Source organism: Xenopus laevis, chromosome 5S, assembly GCF_017654675.1.
Source record: "Xenopus laevis strain J_2021 chromosome 5S, Xenopus_laevis_v10.1, whole genome shotgun sequence".
Taxonomy (NCBI): domain Eukaryota; kingdom Metazoa; phylum Chordata; class Amphibia; order Anura; family Pipidae; genus Xenopus; species Xenopus laevis.
Window position 1 is genome coordinate 33,061,872 of NC_054380.1, and position 19,538 is coordinate 33,081,409.

The following is a 19,538-nucleotide window of genomic DNA, read 5'->3' on the forward strand; positions in this document are numbered from 1 at the left end:
AGATGGCTAAATACCAAAGCGTCCAATGTTTTGATTTTTTTCTGAATCATTTGTGATCAATGTTCTTTCCTGGGCAACTTTTTCTGGTGTATCGTCCATCAATAGTTAATGGGCCCCTGGGCTCACCTCAGTAGGTGCACTTTTTTTCCCACCTGGATATTTATTTTTCTGGGGAGAACACAGTTTGTTATAAATAATTGTTTTTTTCTAATATTGGAATCTGTACTTGACACTGACTGTTTACCTTACCTCTCTTTTCTGTTTATTGTAATTTTGTTACAAACTATTTCACATGCATATAGAAAACAAAAAAAAATAATTGTTTTTGTTCACATTTGGACTAAAAATGTAAGTCTTTCACCTTAGCCACAATCTTGCAAAATATTACTGAGTTAACATCAGTACCAAACCAGATTTCTGAATTCAGCAGCGAACATGTAAACTGCGCGTTTTTGTCAGTGGCTATATTATTAACTAGAATATGGAAATTGTTCAGTTTGCTGATAACAAACTGCATCTGTGGCTCCAGGTATCTTGCCGTGTTTTTACTTACTTCTCTGGTCTCTGACACAGGCTGGTGAAAATGCATCTGAAGAGACCAAAGATGACTTGGAAGAAGTGGTCAGAAACATTATCCATGTCTTTGTGGATGCTCTGCCTCACGTTCCAGATCACCGCCGTGTGCCCATTTTGTCACAGCTCATAGAAATTGTTGGGACACTGCGATTCCTTTGGGTGCTTTTAGTCCTCCTCTTCCAGCAACATGTGACCAAGACAGTCACCATGGCAATCAATGGAGAAAAGGTCAGAGCAAGATTAAGTTTGACAGTGCATCATGGGTAACACGACCGCTTAAAGGGATACTGTCATGGGAAAAAAATGTATTTTCAAAGTGCATCGTTTAATAGTGCTGCTCCAGCAGAATTCTGCAATGAAACCGTTTCTTAAAAGAGCAAACCGATTTTTTTATATTTAATTTTGAAATCTGACATGGGGCTAGACATATTGTCAGTTTCCAAGCTGCCCCAGTCATTTGACTTGTACTATGATAAACTTCAGTCACTCTTTACTGCTGTACTGCAAGTTGGAGTGATATCACCATTCCCTCCCTTAACACAAGATAACAGCTGCCTGGTAGATCTAAGAACAGCACTTATTAGTAAAATCCAGGTCTCACTGAGACACATTCAGTTACATTGAATAGGAGAAACAACAGCCTGCCAGAAAGCAGTTCCATCCTAAAGTGCTGGCTTTTTCTGAAAGCACATGACCAGGCAAAGTGACCTGAGATGGCTGCCTACACACCAATATTACAACTTAAAAAAATACAATTGCTTGTTCAGGAATTAAATTTTATATTGTAGAGTGAATTATTTGCTGTGTAAACAGTGTAATTTAGACATAAAATGACATGATAAAAATCATGACCGAATCCCTTTAATAAAGGGAGAATAAATGAAACCCAGCTATAATATGTCCTGCATTTGTTCTTTAGTTTGGCATGAGGATGGGAATGTGATAGAGGACAGATACATGGGTGACAAAAAATAAGAGCCTTGTAGAATAAATACCTTATTTTGTAAGATATTCACATTTAAACCCCTTTGGAATAAGCTTTCCAGAGACTTTCTCCATTCTCATATTGGCACTTCATTCTTCGTGAATTTTAATTTGAACTGTGGCATCCTACTGCCTTGTCTGCTGGACCACCTTCTGCCTATCTACGATCCAACTCAGTACATAAATGTAGTTCCCTCTCCAAAGCTCATGTCTGTGATTAAGGTTTTATCTTGTTGCCCTTTTCTTATCACTGTGTATTCTTATGGTCGGTATCTGTTAAAATTACCAATTTTTCTTTGTGCAACAGGATGCTGTGTTGGAAAGGGACACAGAACTCTGGGTTTCTGTTTGCTGCGAATTCGGTGTTCATGAGCAGCTTCAGAGTTTGATCAAGCTGCTTCAATTTCTTGCCAAACTCCCTGAAAATAAAAATGAAGGTAATGAGCAAGATATAAATCTCAGATAGAATAAGCTTAATAGCTTTATTAAATAAGTGTCAGCATTTGATGTTCATATATTGATTATAGGAGTGTTTTTTTTATGCAGATGATAAAGAGGAAAAGAAAAGCAGAACCCAGAAGCAAAAACCTCAGGAAGCTGGAATCCATCTCTTTAGTGTGGAGACTCTCTCTGCCAAGGAGCTGCGTCACTTTAAATTCTTGTCTGTATCCTTCATTGCTCAGCTTCTGGCTTCCAACACTTTTGTGGGCAAGGTAAACATTGGACTTCAGGCGAAATACACTTGCAAATAAACTTTAATTGGTAGAACGGTGGGTCTATTCTTAGCAACTTTACCATTGGTCTTTATTATATTTATGTATTTCAAATTATTTGCATTTGCTATGGCTAACTGCAATGAAGCAGCCATCATTTGGCCACATTGTAACACTGTCATGGCAGCTTACACTTAATAGCCCGAAAATAAAAATGGTCGCTGGTATGCTCTCCTTACATAACACCTTTTTCACTTTCTAGCTCTCCATAACTGATGGATAAAAAGCTTTCAAACTAAGCCACTGCTCATTCTAAGAGTAGCTGTCACGAATGTTTGCTATTTTACTTGTAGACCGTATTTCCTGTTTATATGCATTGTGGGTGTAAAGACAGTAAATGATAAATTTTGTACTTTTGTTTTTCTAACCAGGTTGTTAACTGTCAAGCTGCAGAACAATTAGAAGAATCAGAACAAAGGTAGATTTTTTTTTTTTTTTTGGTGACAGTCCTCTGTTGTCCTTTGGTTTCTTTGGTTTCTTTATTATTTACAGTTTGCAATTAGGTAACTGCTCAGCTTATCTGGTGCCACGTACAATGTTTCAGCAGTTGATATGCTCTGCCATAATTGCTCAGCTAGGAGATTCACCCCAAATCTTGGCTTTCATTTTAAGGCTCGACAAAGCTGAATGTAGATATATAGTTTTATATCCCCTACTAAATTAGAATGGTCTTATGATTTATCTCCTTGTACAATTTGCTTATTTACTGTTTGCACCCCTTTTTATCAAACTATATCATGTTCCATGGTAGGTTCTATATTCTAACTCCACTGCATTTTATGTCCCAGTTTTGCCTGATTTCATTGCGAATGTATTGAAGCCGTCTGTATTCTTTTACATGATTAGTATCCGCAGTTATAGCTTACCCTTTCCTTATCCAAAAATATAACATTTCAAGATCAAATTTAGAAGTGCTCTAAATGTGAATTTGTACGCTCTTAACCTTTCAAATGCTAGCAAAATCTTGCTGTACTCTAATAGGCATACAAGGAAAGTAAAACTAATTTATGATTTCATTATAGTTTATTATGCATATATGATTACATTATGTGCAATATCCTATGTGCATTAGGTTACTGGAAGAAGTCCTCTGCTATATCAATCTAATAGCTGCCTCAGTAGAAAACAATGCGGACAAACCCACTGCAAAATTCTGGCGGGCACTTCTCAATAAATCTTATGAGATGCTGGACAAGGTGAGTGTAAAAATTTCCTAGAACTCATTATAGTTGGTTATTATGGCATTTACTATTACAGTTGACCCTTATGATTATGGAATCTTTTTCAGCAAGATAGTTAATGTTTCTTTTGATATAAAATCTACTAATGTTCTTCTAGAGCAGAGGTCCCCAACCTTTTTTACCCATGAGCCACACTCAAGTATAAAATAATGTTGGAGAGCAACACAAGCATGCAAAAAGTTCCCGGGGATTCCAAATAAGGGCTGTGATTGGGTATTGGTAGCCCCTATGTGGACTTGCAGCCACCAGGAGCCTCTGTTTGGCAGTATACACGTTTTTATGCAACTAAAGCTTGCCTTTAAGCCAGGAATTCAAAAAGAAGCACCTGCTTGGAGGCCACTGGGAGGAACATCCAAGGGTTCAAAGAGCAACATGTTGCTCACGAGCTACTGATTGGGGATCACTGTTCTAGAGGATAAATACCCTTCAGTGTTTTTTTTTATCTATTAAAGATAGGCTAATAATTTGAAACTGAGACCAATAATAGGTTACAATACTGGCATATTTCTTTCATGTCTCAGTCTGTGCTTGTGAAAGTTGAGCCCATAAACTGCTGAACAGGCTGAAAGTGTTTGTATGTTACAAATGCTGTATCAGTACTTGTATTGCCCAAGGTTGACACTTTCTGCTTATTAGGAATTTTACCAATATATTTTTTAATTGAGAGTTGTCAAGTTCAACTTTCTTTCCATTCTATATTACTAATCCATATTATTATCTATGTCAAGCAACTCCTGGTTGTGAGAGCCCAAACATTGGTACATGGTTGAAATTTATTTTCTGCACAATTATAGGATCTGTTATCCAGAAACCCGTTATCCAGAAAGCTCCAAATTATGAAATGGCCAACTCCTGTAGACTCCATTTTAGCTTATATTACAAGCCAACCTCATTTTCTGCTGGATAATTAGTGACGAGCCCTAAGCTTAGCTTCTCAACAGCTGCTCAGAGCCCACTGAGCATGTGAGTGTCACAGACACTTTCCAAGATGGTGACCCCCTGTGACAAGTTTGAAGTCCTGGATCATTGCTGCTATTGACAAGCTGAAACTTTAGGCTGATGCAGTATATAAAATATGGCTTTTTAGCCACATTCATTTTTAGGGTTTAGTTCTCTTTTAAGGTATGAAGATCCAAATTACAGAAAGATCCATTACCCCGATGACCTCGGGTCCCGAGCATTCTGGATGAGAGGTCCCATATCTGTATTAGCAAACTTAAAGCTGAGTGCATTGTTGATGTAATTTGGAATAAGATGCTATACCAATCCCATGGGTTGGTTGGTTGGTTACTGACCCTGTAAGATTAATTTAACGTTCAGGGGATACACAGTGCATGGTTTTCAGTTTAGCTCCATAGAGCAGCCTTGCAATAAAAAGAATATATGTTCATTTACTGATTGGGGGACACCAATACCAGTGAGGATAACAATCTGCCAGCTTGGTAAATGGAGGTTGGATAATAAGAGCTACTTTATTTAGTCCTTAAAAAGTACAATACAGTGAATTATGAAATAAAGGAACTTGGTTTATTATCTACATTTTTAATCTTTTTATTATGTTTGTTTTTGTACAGGTGAATGCATTGCTTCCTACTGAAACCTTTATCCCAGTGATTAGAGGTCTCATGTCCAATCCAATGCCTTCTGTACGGCGCAAAGCAATGGATCTCCTAAATAACAAGCTACAGCATCGCACAAGGTGGCAGGAAGAACAGGTATAGGATAAAGTCCATTCATGTTTCTTTTCCAGATCTGTGGCATTCAGTACATTTTCTTTTTAGATTTTACCAAATGAAACACATGAGTAAAGTCAAAATTATTTTTATCATATTGCCTTGCAAGAGTATGTTCTCACTTTTTCTGATACATTGGTCACTGAAGGACACATTCTAGTAAAGCTATACTACTTCTCTACCACCTGCTAATGCGCTTCACTGGGCAATGTTTGCTTTTTTTACGGTTTTAGGATAGTAGACTTGGCCTGCTTTGTCCTCATCTTACTGGGAATACCGGATAGGAAATGTTTCTCAAAAGCTGAATAGACATTTCCCCATAAAATTTCTTGGAAGAACTCTGTAGTTCTATTCCTTTGTACAAGAGTTAAAGCTGAACAATTATTGTGATTACATTTAAATGTAATTCTACAGCCCTCTTCAATGCAGTCGGTTAAGGTATCCATTAACAAACATGGGATATTGAATCAGGACTATGTGCAGCCAATAGGGAGACACTGTTTCAGCCACAATAACATCACATACCAGAAATTGCATGAGATGAATCACATTTGAAATACATTCTACATTAATTATCCTCCATATTGTTATAACACGACTACTTCTCTAGATTTCAGTAATTCGTTCTTACAATTGCTGCCTTTAAACACTGGGATCCTAGGTTGATTACAGCAATGTCTCCAAGTGTCTCTGTGTGTGTTTGTGTGGATTTTCTGTAAGGGCTCCAGTTTTTTCCGCACTCTGTAAACATACAAGCAGGGTAACTGTGTTTTATAGGAACCTTGGATTGTAAGCTCCACTGGGATGAAGGTTGATGAATAATTTCTGTAAAGATCAGCAGAAAGTATTTAAACCAGAGCAATATAAATAAGGCAGGGGTCCCCAATGTTTTTTAGCCGTGAGCCACAATCAAATGTTGGGGAGCAACACAAACATGAAAAAAATCCCTTTGGGTGCCAAATAAGGGCTGTTATTGGTTATTTGGTAGCCCCTATGCAGACTGGCAGCCTACAAGAGTCTCTGTTTGGCACTATACTTTGTTTTAATGCAAAAACTTGCTTCCAAGCTTGGAATTCAAAAATGAGCTCCTGCTTTGAGGACACTGAGAGCAACATCCAAGGGGTTGGAGAGCAACATGTTACTCACGAGCTACTGGTTGGGGATCACTGAAATAAGGAATAGTACCTTTATTAAAGGTTTTAATCATTGTTAGACTAAAGGGGTTGTTCACCTTTAAAGTAACTTTTAGTATATAACTGATTTCAGTGCAGAATTCTGCTTGAGCAGTGCTATTAACTGATTCATTTTGGGAGAAAGAAATTTTTTTTTCCCATGAGCGTATCCCTTTAAAGTTGAATAGCTCCTTTTTAAAGGAGAAGGAAAGGTTACAACAAAGTAAGCTTTATCAGAAAGGTCTGTAAATACACTGGTAAACTCTTAAAGTAATGAGTGCTCTGTCAAAAGAAACACAGCATTGTTTTCCTTCTATTGTGTACACATGGGCTTCTGTATCAGACTTCCTTCTTTCATCTTAAACCGCCAGGGCTAGGGCTTGAGCATGCTCAGTTTGATCCTCTCTCCCTTCCTTCTCCCTCTTCCCCTCCCTGCTGTAATCCGAGCCCGGATAGAAGAAAATTAAAGGAAGGTTTAAGATCTGATCTAAACGTTTAGTCATTTGACATCCATCTGTGAATTTATGGTCTGAAAGTTACCTGATTTGAGCACTGAGCAGTGGTTTTGTGTGATGTTACCCCTATCACTGTTGGCTTTTAATCCAGTGCTGCTTTCCTTGGCCCCTGCTACCTGGCTTTTATTTTTTTAAACACTGCTTGAATGTTTTAATTTATCTAGTGAGATATCTGTCCCCTACTTGGATTCATTTGCTCCTTCTCTTGAGATTTAATCAAAGCATTGTCTTCAGGTGAAGGATTAAATCTGTTGTTAATAGTTGTTAATAACAATATTTAATTAATACTCATTACTCCTTCAGCCACCATTGTTACTATGTATGTAATTAATGTGATTTAGTTGAATAAACACATTTACTTGACAGCGCTGCGAAATATGCTGGCGCTATATAAATAAATGTCAATAATGATAATAATAAATAATTGTCATTACTCGCTGGTATAAAATGTTATCATGCGAGAAGAGGCCCAATATAAACTACAGTAAAGGTGAGCAGAGTCCAGAAAGAATAAAGGTTTTATGTTAAAAATTTACGAAAAATATTTTGGCTCCCCATCATGAGGCTCTATGTATTCTCTCTCTGCTGTAGGCTGAAGTGACATGTTCTTTACTTATATTTTATGAAACCATTTGATTTCTGTAATGGGATTCTAATAACAGCAAGTTGAGACCGTAATGCTTTCACAGAAGCTTAAGGAAAACAAGATATTAATTAATATTTAATTAGGGAAATCTGTAAGAAAAAAAAAAAACTTGAAGTTAATCTTTTATACTGGTCTTATTCTTTAGATTGAGTTGATGCTGGGCCTCATTAAGGATCTGCTTTCCATTGTACATCGCAAACCAAATGTGGAGGAGGAAGAGCAGGCAATTAACAGACAGACTGCCCTGTACAGCTTGAAGCTTCTCTGCAAATGTTTTGGCCCCGAGAGACAGCAGGTGTTTGTGCCTGTTCTAAATGCTGCCGTTGACCTCGTTTCTGCAGATGAGCCAGAAGAGAAGAATGTGCTGGGCAGTGCTCTGCTGTGCATTGCTGAGATTACCAGCACCATCAAAGCTTTGGCCATCCCACAGTTACCCAGGTATCCTGCCAGGGGTATAGATATGTCCTTTGAGCATCTAAATCTGAACTTCATGTTTTCTTTCTCTGTCTCTCTTTCTTTCTCTCTCTCTCTCTCTGTCAGTCTCTATCTCTCTCTATTCTTGAAAGTAGCAGCACGCCTGTTTATCATAAGGCGGTGCATGCGTCTAGCCACAACCACTGCCGAATGTGGTATAAATTTTAATAGTTTAAAAATGACACAGCACTCACTCTTTATATGCAGTGAAACTTCATATATACCTCAAATATACAATCAGGTTCATTAGCCTATCTGCAACATTTTGGCGTACCTCCACTCCTTTATCAAGCCAAGGATAAAGTAATATACCAAAATTTGGTAACCCAAATGTAACTATTCAGACAGGAAATTATTCCATACATAGGATATGACTAGGGATGCACCGAATCCACTATTTTGGATTCAGCCGAACCCCCGAATCCTTTGCATTTTACTCCGCCCTTAATTTGCTTCAGATGGGCATAAGAATTCGGACAAATCCTGCTGAAAAAGGCTGAATCCCCAACGAATCCTGGATTCGGTGCATCCCTAGATATGACATCACCATACATATCTTGGCAACCACCAAACATCCACATATTTCACCAGATCTGATCAGAAGTAAGCTACAAGCAAAAAGGAAAGCGAAAAAATTAAACAAAAAAAAGTTATTAAAAAAATAATTAAAAAAAAATAACACCTCCAGAAAACAGAGGAAATATTACATAAGTATACATACAAGTGAAAATCATTATTTAACCAGTGGGGTGCCAGAATGTTCTTCTATGTATCCACCACACCTCATATTTCCTTAAAATCTGTTCCCCAGCACCTACAAGAAAGAGGCTATACTGCAGGATTAACTGCTCAACTTCATTGTTTATTGCCAAACCATGAACTTTGATTCTCATTATGCCCATAATCCATATAGTGTCTAGATACTGCTAATTTTATATTACCCTTCCTAATAGTGGAGAGGTGTTGAGAGATACGTATCTTAATCTGCAAAGTGGTCTCCCCCAAATACAGAAGACCACACGGGCAGCCCATGACATGTAGTACTCTCTCCTCGTTCTTGGATGTATGAAGGATCTGCCCTTCATCACAAAACTACACTGGAGAATGAGAGGCAAGGATGTTTTTGACATTGGGGTACTTTGAGATTGGCTTATCCGGTCATTGAAAAATTCCAGTCGTTCCTTATGATCTCATATATTAAGGACCGCATCATAGCAACCCTCTTGGTTTCATCAGACATGAAGGTACAAGGGGTATGCTATAGACCAGTGATTCCCAACCAGTAGCTTGTGAGCAACATTTTGCTCACCCCTTGGATGTTGCTCCTAGTGGACTCAAAGCAGGTGCTTATTTTCGAATTCCAGGCTTGAAATCAACTTTTGGTGGCATAAAAACCAGGTGTACTTCCAAATAGAGCCTCCTGTAGGCTGCCAATCCACATAGGGGCCATCAAATAGCCAATCACAGCCCTTATATGGCACCCCCAAGAACTTTTTGCATGCCTGTGTTGCTCCCAATCTCTTTTTTTTATTTTTGAATGTGGCTCACGGGTAAAAAAAGGTTGGGGACCCCTGATGTAGACCTTTTTAGAGACAGGGTCAAGGTATGTATCCTTGCATCTCACGGTAACAGTAATTTTGTGTTGAATGGCAGATCTTTCATACATGTGGCACCTTATGTACCCTTGTTAATATTTTTCTTACAGTTTTTCACAAATACTAGCAAAATGTTGAAACTATGATTCTAGTGTTCCCTTGTAACCGTTCCTCGTTCTCCTACATGTTACAGATTAATGCCAGCTCTATTGTCTACTCTGAAGCATAAGAAGGAATTGCTCACCAGTGAGATACATCTTCTCAGCACGGTGACTGCACTGCAGAAAGTGGTGGAGACTCTGCCTCACTTCCTTAGTCCATATCTGCAAGAGTCCGTTTTACAGGTATATATAAAGATCCATGACAAATAGAAACATTGGAGATATTGATTTGCCGTTAGTTTTTTTTGGGGGGTTTGATTACCAAAAAATATAAAATCACATATGCTTTTTAATTTAATGAGATGTAGGTTAGAATAGGATTTGTTTCTCATCAGTTTTAAGCATGTGGGAGGAAGTCTGCTCTGATGTCAGAAGGTATTGCTCTATGAGCACAACAATACATCAGCAACTTCCAACTATACTCCTTGTCATGGCACAGTCCAGAGTTTAAGATTGTAGTTTAAATGTCCTGCAAGCTCTCTGATCCGTGTTCCTTGAGATAAAAATCCAAGATCAGCGAGAGAGAGAGAGAGTGTGTGTGTGCCATATAATTATGGAGCTTTTCACTGTGCAGCACAGTCATTGTAAAGGCCCTGTATTAATGACTATTTTGTGTTCACTTAGGTTACCCACCTTGACAAAATTGCAATTAAAGTTGGTCCAACATCTCAGCTGTCTGCAAGAGTGACGGTATTAAAATCCACTTTATCAACAAAACTGGCTGCCAGGGTTCTCCTTCCAGCCATCACCAAGTGTTATTCTCTAGTGGTGGAATCTCAGCAGGTGAGAGTTATGGATTTGTGTCTGTCCGTCACTATATTCCTCATTGATTTAAGCTATGCATCTATATACCAGTCCATAAACACACTGGAAGAAACCCAGACCGGTGCTGATTTCTGCTGATACGGGCTCCGACCCAGGGTGTACGCTAAGTAAATACAATCACTTGGGGGTGCCTAAATTTTGGCTGACCCAGCTTATTGACACCACTGTTGTAAATACTCAATGTAAAGTAAGCAAATGGGCATGTTAGTGCTACTTTCTTAACCTTTCATATTCATTTTAACCGAGCCATAGTGGATAATTTGGTAATTTCATAATAATTAGCATTATATGGGCTTATAAAAATCATTTTGGTTGCACAAACTGGTTGGGTGATTGACTGGACAACATGTAAAACTGTGCTTATATATGAACACCATCCGTATTCTGATATTGGCAACATTCAGAGCCTGATGGCCAATTATAACCATTGTTGACAAACTAATCATTGCAAACTATCATAAGGGTCCACATAGTAAACTGCTCAATTCAATTGATGATAGTGATCACTAAAATGCCAGTTAGGCACATTCCTTAAGCATTACACATCAAAGTCATTTTAGACTTGCTTTTTAATAAAAAGTATGTTAGCAGTGAGTATTTGGATGACTGACCAGAGGACTGGTTACAATTATTAATAATAATCTGCTTCGGATTGGCCCACCAGGATAACAGGAGAAATTCCATTTGTCCCTGAGCCCATTGTGCATTGCCGAACAGACCAGCAGGTTTGTTTGCTTTGTTGGTGGGTGGCATCCGTGGGGAATGGGGATCATCCTCCGTGAGGGATGGGTGATAGTGGGGCCCTGGAGGCTAGCTTCCAGTGGGATCATTGGTCTCCATTTCAACACTGCTTTAATTTAAAATTCCACATTATTGGGAACGTAGGATGGGCAGCAATTGACTTGTAACATCTGAACAATGTGTAATTGTTGGCTGGCTCTCATTCTCATTGACCCACCATTTGCTGTTGTAGTACCTTCCATTAATACATTTGCTTTAAATGGTTTAGAAACTGGTTGGTTTGACTTTATTTCATACTTTCTGCAGAATTGCTTGGGGTCTCTGATGGATATCCTGAAGGAGCACATAGCTATTATGGAGAAGCAAGAGCTCTCCTCTCACCAGTCGGAGCTCACTGCTTTCTTCTTGAAGGCTCTAGATTTCAGAACTGAACATTCAGAGGTAATTTTTAAAGATCTATACCATTGCTCTTTTATATCTTAAATAAAAGCATGTTATATATTGTATAGTTGTATACCATGTAGTGACTGTATAAAGCAGGGATCCCCAACCTTTTGAACCCGTGAGCAACATTCAGAAGTAAAATGAGTTGGGGAGCAACAGCATGAAAAATGTTCTTGAGGTGCCAAATAAGTGCTGCGATTGCCCATTTTTAGCCTCTATGTGGATTGTCAACCTACATTGAGGCTCTGTGAGGCAGTGCACCTGGTTTTTATACAACCAAAACTTGCTTCCAAGCCTGGAATTCAAATATAAGCTCCTGCTTTAAGGACACTGGGAGCAACATCCAAGGGGTTGGAGAGCAACATGTTGCTCACGAGCTACTGGTTGGGGATCACTGGTATAAAGGAAAGATGCTACTTTTCTTTTTGCTTTGCTGAAAGCGATTTTTGCTAACGTTCATTTAACTTTTTGCTTGTTATAGAAGGATCTGGAGCAAGTGGGTACCAATGAGGGACATATCATTAACTGTCTCCTCGTTATGGTGATGAAGCTTTCGGAGGTCACATTCAGACCTCTCTTCTTCAAGGTAAGGCAATATAGATGCAAAACACTTTATTAAGGTCACTGGTTCACTGGACTCTAACATTTGCATTTTATTCATTGCAGCTTTTTGATTGGGCAAAAACCGATGACTCATCAAAAGACAGACTCCTGACCTTCTGCCGTCTGGCAGACTGCATTGCCGATAAACTGAAAGGGCTCTTCACACTGTTTGCTGGCCATTTAGTAAAGCCTTTCGCTGAAATCTTGATTCAAACTAATACCATAAAAACAGGTATGTTTCATTCCAAAAATAATTGAACGGTGGAATTGACTGTTGCTTATGAAGGAAGTGAAGGGAAAAAATGTAAGATAAAAGCTGCGCCCCTTTTGTACCCTATCTTTTAAAAGCACACCAGCCCATTTTTGATCCACTTTAACAAGGAGCATTAAAGCAAAACATTTTTGGAGGTTAAACATGACTCCCCAAATAACAGAAGATGGGTTTTTCTATTTTCAGTTTAAGCCCTTCCTGTTTGTAAAATGCAATAAGTGACACAATGATCCTCCTAGCTTCATTTTGAATTTTATTCAGAAAATGTCATTTTCATTACCTCGTACCTTGAAACTGGCTTGTATAAACACTAGTGTTGCAAATGTAGTTCACATACTTTCTTTGAGGAGCGTTCTCCAATCTTCTGGCTGTTTTCTTTCACCAGATAAACCGTTTTTTGACTCAGAAAACAACACTGAAAAGAGCTGCTTGTTACTGGACTTTGTGATCCACTGTCTGCACAAAATCTTTCTGTATGATAACCAGCATTTTCTGAGCAAGGAGAGAACGGAAGCATTAATGATGCCCTTGGTAGATCAGGTAACTCTTGTTTAGTCTTATTATTGCAATTTCCTCATCTACAATATCGGTAAATATAAATGAATTCAGGTATTATGTGAAAAATGTGTTGTAAAGTCGTGCAAGGGGCCATGGTGTTCTAAAATTGGTAAATTGTCCAATAAGCTTTAATAGCATCTAAACAGGCATATTCCACCGCCCATTGGTATTGTCCAATGCTTTTGTACCACTCCACTTTGGAATCCTGAGCTCAAAAAGCAGTGCAGCAGAGTCACCCATTCGTATTCTCTTCGTGTCTACATGCCAACACGGAGCCTTCAGGCTCATGCGCAGTTGCCTGCAGGCTCTGTGTTGGCGTAAATACCCGAAGAGCATACGAATGGACAGAAGATGGTACTGAGGGACTCCGCTGCTCTGCTTTTTGAGCGGAGGATACGAAAGAGGAGTGGTACTCTATGTAATATACTGTGTGGGTAGCTAGTGGTAAAGGGGACAGCTTGAAGGCAGTTGAGGGGGCTGTTATATCTCTGGGGGGGATTAGTTCTCCTTTAATATATATTTGGTAGGCATTCACTAGTGAAGAGTCCTGCATTGGGTCGGGTACCCTCGGAATACCCACAAGTTGGTCAGAGTACCTGATGTGCAGGTAATCCATCTGGGCATCCAGCTGGTCCTTCCTACTCTCTCCTGAGTTGGTGGTAGCGGAATAGGGTCCAGTGCGATGTCACTTCCGGTTTTCGCTGGAGCCAGGTAGGAGGGTAAGCAAGCTGTTTGAAGGCTGGGTCGAGTAGTGGGTCTGGGTGGTGGGGCATAGTGGTTGTGGGTCAACTTGCAGGTCAGGGTCAAGCATGGGTCTGCCCAATTGGACCCGTGCAGGAATCTACCCTAGTGATTTTACTTACCTACCTCAGGTCATTGCTCTGGTTTTGCTGAAGACTGCACTAGCCCAGGGTATTTCTGTAGCCGTTTTTATTGCTGCCATTCTTGGCTTCTTCTGTATACTATTTGCTTTGGTCTGGGTGTACATGCACAGTAGAGTAAAAAAAGCCAAACTGAAACTAAAGCAACCTTTTTTTCTCTACTGCCTGCCTAGACTCAAAGTGCAGAAGAGGAAGGTGATTGTGGTAAGTGAGCTCCAACAGAAATCTTCCAGGCCAGTGCAGTTTTAGCCAAACAGGAGCACCGGCCAGGGGGGGGGTATCAATAGGTGATTATAATCACTGGAGGCTGCCTAACATTTGGCAACCTCCAGTGATTATACCCTTTAGTTCTCCATTAACCCATTCATGTAATTAAGCCAAATATATCTCCCTAATATAATCTTTACAAATCACTTTAATATGAAGAAAGAACATGTGGCATTTATAATGTTATTCTTTATTTACTTTTTATTTCACAATTTGTTATTTTTTTCCTCCATATTAGCTTGAAAATTTGCTTGGAGGGGATGAAAAATTCCATGCAAGAGTGAGCGAGAGCTTGATACCGTGCATAGCCCAGTTCTCAGTTGCAATGGCAGATGACTCCCTGTGGAAGCCTCTCAACTATCAGATACTCTTGAAAATGCGACATTCTTCTCCCAAGGTTAGAAAGGCCTATAAGATACTTTAGGGCAACAAGTCTACCTATGGAACACTCAGAATTGTGTTATCCATGTAAATTTGTTTTGGAGGCATAAGTGAGGGTTTTTAATAGTAAAAGACCACTGTCCAAGAACATATCTTGTGCTTTTACTCAATTCAGTATTTTTAATTTGCCTATTCTGTTTTATTACAGCTTTGCTTATTTTCTTCTTGAGTTTTTTTTTTTTTTTTTCGTTTTTTGGTCCTATATCGGCTGCAGTGATAGACCTACAATACTCCTTTCCTACTCTTTCCACGTTCTCATTTTCCTTTTTGTTTCTCTTTGACAGGTTCGTTTTGCAGCACTGCTGGCTTTGATCGATTTAGTTGAAAAGCTCAAAGAGAATTACATGGTCCTGCTGCCTGAATCCATCTCTTTCCTTGCAGAACTCATGGAAGGTAAAGCCAGATGTGCACATTTCTTCTTGATCTTGTTCTGTACCCATAGTGCTGAAATTATGTTAGTTTTGAATTGGTCCGGGATGGTTTCACTTTATCTCCACTGTTATTGGGTAGTTCTGAATTGGAACAAACCTCAAACAAGCCATAATCCAACCCATTCTCCCTGTTGCTTCTTTAATAGTTATAGGAATTCAGTTTATCCCTCCCCAAAATCTAAAGAGGTTCCTCTTTCTGAAAATGATTTGCTTTGTGGTTTGGTGCTATAGGCTGCTTTGTTGGAGCTTATTAGTGTGATCCATTATGGTATGACCGCCCCTATAGGGGACATTCTATCAAAGCTACAAAAAAATGCCTTTCTGCAATTAAAGGTGAAACCACAACCACCTCATGGGATAGCCTAATATCTCAAACATCTGATATGTTACTAAAAAGATTTCCATAATTCTAATATTGATATCGCCTATGTTTTTTATAAATTGAGCATATTTCCTGTCATTTCAGTGTAAACAATACTAACTTGGCCATAACTGAAATCATCCATTCCACTGTTGTTTTTGTTGCCCTTCTCAAGACACTTTTGTGTTCTATTCTGTCTTTTTACGAATTTGGTGATTGATACATGTATTCATGTTTTTAATTGCAGATGAATGTGAGGAGGTAGAACAGCAATGCCAGAAAACAATAAAACAGCTGGAAATAATTTTGGGAGAATCACTTCAAAGCTATTTTTGAAGGGCGATATAAAGGACAAAAAAAATGGTTCCTGAGCTTGTGCATTATGAGGACTGAACTTTTTGAAGCAAATGTGAAAGATGTTAACCTGACCAGCGACAGCAAGTACTGGTACAAAGCTATGGACACTCGTGCTACTTTAAAGCACCAGTAAGCTTTGTTGGCTATGTCACTATTATGGGGTCCCCCTTATAGTCCTGCTCCCCATTTAAACTGCTATAAACCCCACACCAAATGACAAAACAAAGTTAGAGAATTGCTTGTTAACATGTAAGATAAAATAAATTGGATATATACGAGTGAACGTTTTTTATTTCCATATCTGCGTTATACAAATAATGTGAAAAGACAGTGATGAAAATAAGTTTGTTTATCCTCTATTGGCTCAGGCATAGGTGATTTTTTGGAATGTATGATTCTTACAAAGTGCAATTACATCCCCTTTAAACACTCTAGACAGCAAATCCTTTAGGACACAATTACCCTTTTTGGTTATTAGCTGAAAATCAGGAGATTTACACGTCGATTGCAATTAGCGTGAACTATTCATTCCCACGAATGGCCAAGTAGTACAGTTTGCGGTCATGGCTTGTGGGCTAAAGTTCAATTTAAAAAGTTATGAGCCCTTGTGCAACCAATTTAAGAAGAGTAATAGTGACTAGGGACCTTTCCCAAAACTGTGGATTACAATGTAAAAATTATACAGTGTTGTGTACGGTGCTTATTTGTTTAGTAGCCCTGGAAGAAATTGTTACATTACTTGTTTGACTTAGTACACCCTCCTGCATTATTACAAATCATGCCATTCTGATAAGGAGCTGGCCTAGAACAGATGACAGATTTTAAAGTTATACAATTTTTGTGTGTATATTTCATTGTTGCTATTTGAGCCATATACTGTATGCTTAAACACACAGGGCTGGGTTTGGTGTCCCTAGACTGCCAGGTCCTAGCAACTGCTTGCTTTCACATGCACCCTGCCCCCGCACAAGTGCACGCATTCGCTGGGGAGCTGCGGCTCCCCCCCCCCCTCCATGCTCACTAGAATGCGCCTGGGAGGCATGCTGCCTCTGAAATTTTGCCGTCCTAGGCCCGGGCCTTTGTGGCCCTCGCTACAAATCCACTCATTGTAGAATGGATTCCATTTACATTCATCGCTTTAATCCTGTATAATGACCCTTCCTATTTACTTAGTAAGAGAAGACTACATGTATTGTGAATATTGTTCTTGGTGAAAATACTCCAACAATTAAGGTTCGGGTGTTGCTAAATATGTCTAGGAAGATTTGTCTTGAAGATTATCAGATCGATCCATTCCGTAAATAACTCTTTCCTGGTGTGTATTCCAGATTCACTAGGACCAGTTGAATTTAAATGTTAATAGAGGCATCTGTAGCAAAACATATTACGTTCCTGTCTAAAGGTGGCCATAGACGTAGAGATCGCCAAACAAGTGGATCTCTACCCAATATGTCCACATTGAGATGGGAGATATCAGGCTGATCTGATCGTGGGCCCTAGGGCCCAACGATCTGATCATAAGGCATCTGATACGGGCGGCCGGATCCCAGGACCGCATACACTCACGGATATGGCCGCGATCCAACTGGATTTTTTACCCTGCCCGATTGATCGGGGAAACCCGTCGGATGGCCCCACACATGGGCCAATAAGCTGTCGCCAGCTTTTAACGGACCGTGTATGGGGCCTTTATTGTCATTTTCAGTCCAATACTCTTAGGAAGTGCCTTGCTCCATTTGGCTTACTTCATCCTTTTCACTGTATTAAAAGATTAGGAATAGAAAGTTACAATTCTGGACAGAAATTAACAACCAAAAGAAATGTATTGAAATAACACCTACGAGTTCCATATATAGCAACACACACGAGAATTCCAACACCATAAACAAGCAGATGATAGTTGTGCTTATTGTCCTTAGTTGTGCCAGATATTAAAACGTTTCTTTCAGCATATCTGGAAAAGATAATTATGTAATAAGGAACTTGATCTACCAGTAGGAACACCAATATAAATGCTTTTATGGGTATATTTTCTGTCTATGGGGTATATATATATATATATATATATATGGGTATATATATATATATATATATATATATATATATATATACTTTTTCTATAATAAGATGTACACTTATACTTTGTAGTATTTGCCAGGAAAAATAGAATCACACTTCCTGTAATGTCGTTAAAGGGGAACTATCGCGAAAATTAAAAGTAAGAAACTTTCTAAATACAATCAATTACAAATTCTGCAATGTCTCTGAAATAATCAAGTTTATATTCACTATTCCTCTCTCAGCATTTGTTTCTCTTCATTCTGTCTTCATTCAGCAGTTGGGCGTCAGATGAATGATCCAATATATCTTATAAAGGGAGCTTCCTTTCCTAGCAGATGAATTAGAGCTCACTTAAATAATTGATTAGAGTACAAACAAAATGTAACAATATAAATGCATTTTGCACAAATTCTGCATGTAGAGAGACATGATGTCTGGTGATTTTAATAGTGAGCTCTAATGCATCTTCTAGGCAAAAGGAGCCCCCCTATAAGATATATTGGATCATTCATCTAACACCCAACTCCTGAATGAAGACAGAATGAGGAGAAACAGATGCTGAGAGAGGAATAGTGAAGTTGAACTTGCTTATTTCAGAATTTTTAATTGATTGTCTTTAGAAAGTTTCTTATTTCAGTATGCTGAAGCTTTTGTTAAATTTTCATTTTCCCCTTTAACAAGTAGCAGCTTACTGGTAAAATTATAGACTATAGTTGGGTTTTGAATCAAGAACTTGTGAGGAGTTTTTAAAGTTTATCTTTAATAATCATAGGAAAGGGACATGATGCCAAAACTGTCTTACGTAACTCCAACTGATTGCTCTGTACTCAGGTTAAAAATTCCTATAAAAAGAAACAAGTAAAATAATGGTTATTAGATCTGTTCTTAGATCTACCAGGCAGCTGTTATCTTGTGTTAGGGAGCTGCTATCTGGTTACCTTCCCATTGTTCTTTTGTTTGGCTGCTGGGAGGGGGGTGATTTCACTCCAACTTGCAGTACAGGAGTCACATGACTTGGGGCAGTTGGGAAATTGACAATATGTCTAGCCCCATGTCAGATTTCAAAATTGAATATAAAAAAATCTGTTTGCACTTTTGAGAAATGGATTTCAGTGCAGAATTCAGCTGGAGCAACACTATTAACTGATTCATTTTGAAAAAAAAAATGTTTTCCCATGACAGTATCCCTTTAAATAATCAAAGTGCATGACCTTGAATTTATCAACATTGCACCTCATTGGCCAGTTTGCTGCCCAGATCTCCAATTTAGACTTATAGTTTTGCATAATTTAGAATCATCAGCAAAAACAAAGACAGTACTTACAATGCCCACCTCCATTAATAAACAAGTTGAAAAGCAAGTGCCAAGGACTCCACTAACAACATTTGGCCAATTAGAAAATGTTTCCTGTACCTCCACTCTTTGT

The 19,538-nt window shown here is 38.7% G+C and overlaps 1 protein-coding gene across 3 annotated transcripts in view; it reads left to right on the plus strand.

The window, feature by feature from the left end:
* The window catches only part of heatr1.S (HEAT repeat containing 1 S homeolog), a 53,924-nt gene extending 37,596 nt beyond the window's left edge, over window positions 1-16,328 (plus strand). For all 3 annotated transcript variants that reach the window (XM_018265145.2, XM_018265147.2, XM_018265148.2), the window contains exons 30-45: window positions 574-804; window positions 1,868-1,997; window positions 2,107-2,273; window positions 2,705-2,751; window positions 3,406-3,529; window positions 5,149-5,289; window positions 7,786-8,078; window positions 9,903-10,053; window positions 10,495-10,653; window positions 11,743-11,877; window positions 12,362-12,466; window positions 12,547-12,715; window positions 13,140-13,294; window positions 14,699-14,857; window positions 15,186-15,294; window positions 15,941-16,328. In XM_018265145.2, the coding sequence (XP_018120634.1) occupies window positions 574-804; window positions 1,868-1,997; window positions 2,107-2,273; window positions 2,705-2,751; window positions 3,406-3,529; window positions 5,149-5,289; window positions 7,786-8,078; window positions 9,903-10,053; window positions 10,495-10,653; window positions 11,743-11,877; window positions 12,362-12,466; window positions 12,547-12,715; window positions 13,140-13,294; window positions 14,699-14,857; window positions 15,186-15,294; window positions 15,941-16,029 (2,364 nt within the window). In that variant the 3' untranslated portion in view covers window positions 16,030-16,328. The remainder of the gene's footprint in view (window positions 1-573; window positions 805-1,867; window positions 1,998-2,106; window positions 2,274-2,704; window positions 2,752-3,405; window positions 3,530-5,148; window positions 5,290-7,785; window positions 8,079-9,902; window positions 10,054-10,494; window positions 10,654-11,742; window positions 11,878-12,361; window positions 12,467-12,546; window positions 12,716-13,139; window positions 13,295-14,698; window positions 14,858-15,185; window positions 15,295-15,940) is intronic.
* Window positions 16,329-19,538: the final 3,210 nt, after the last annotated feature.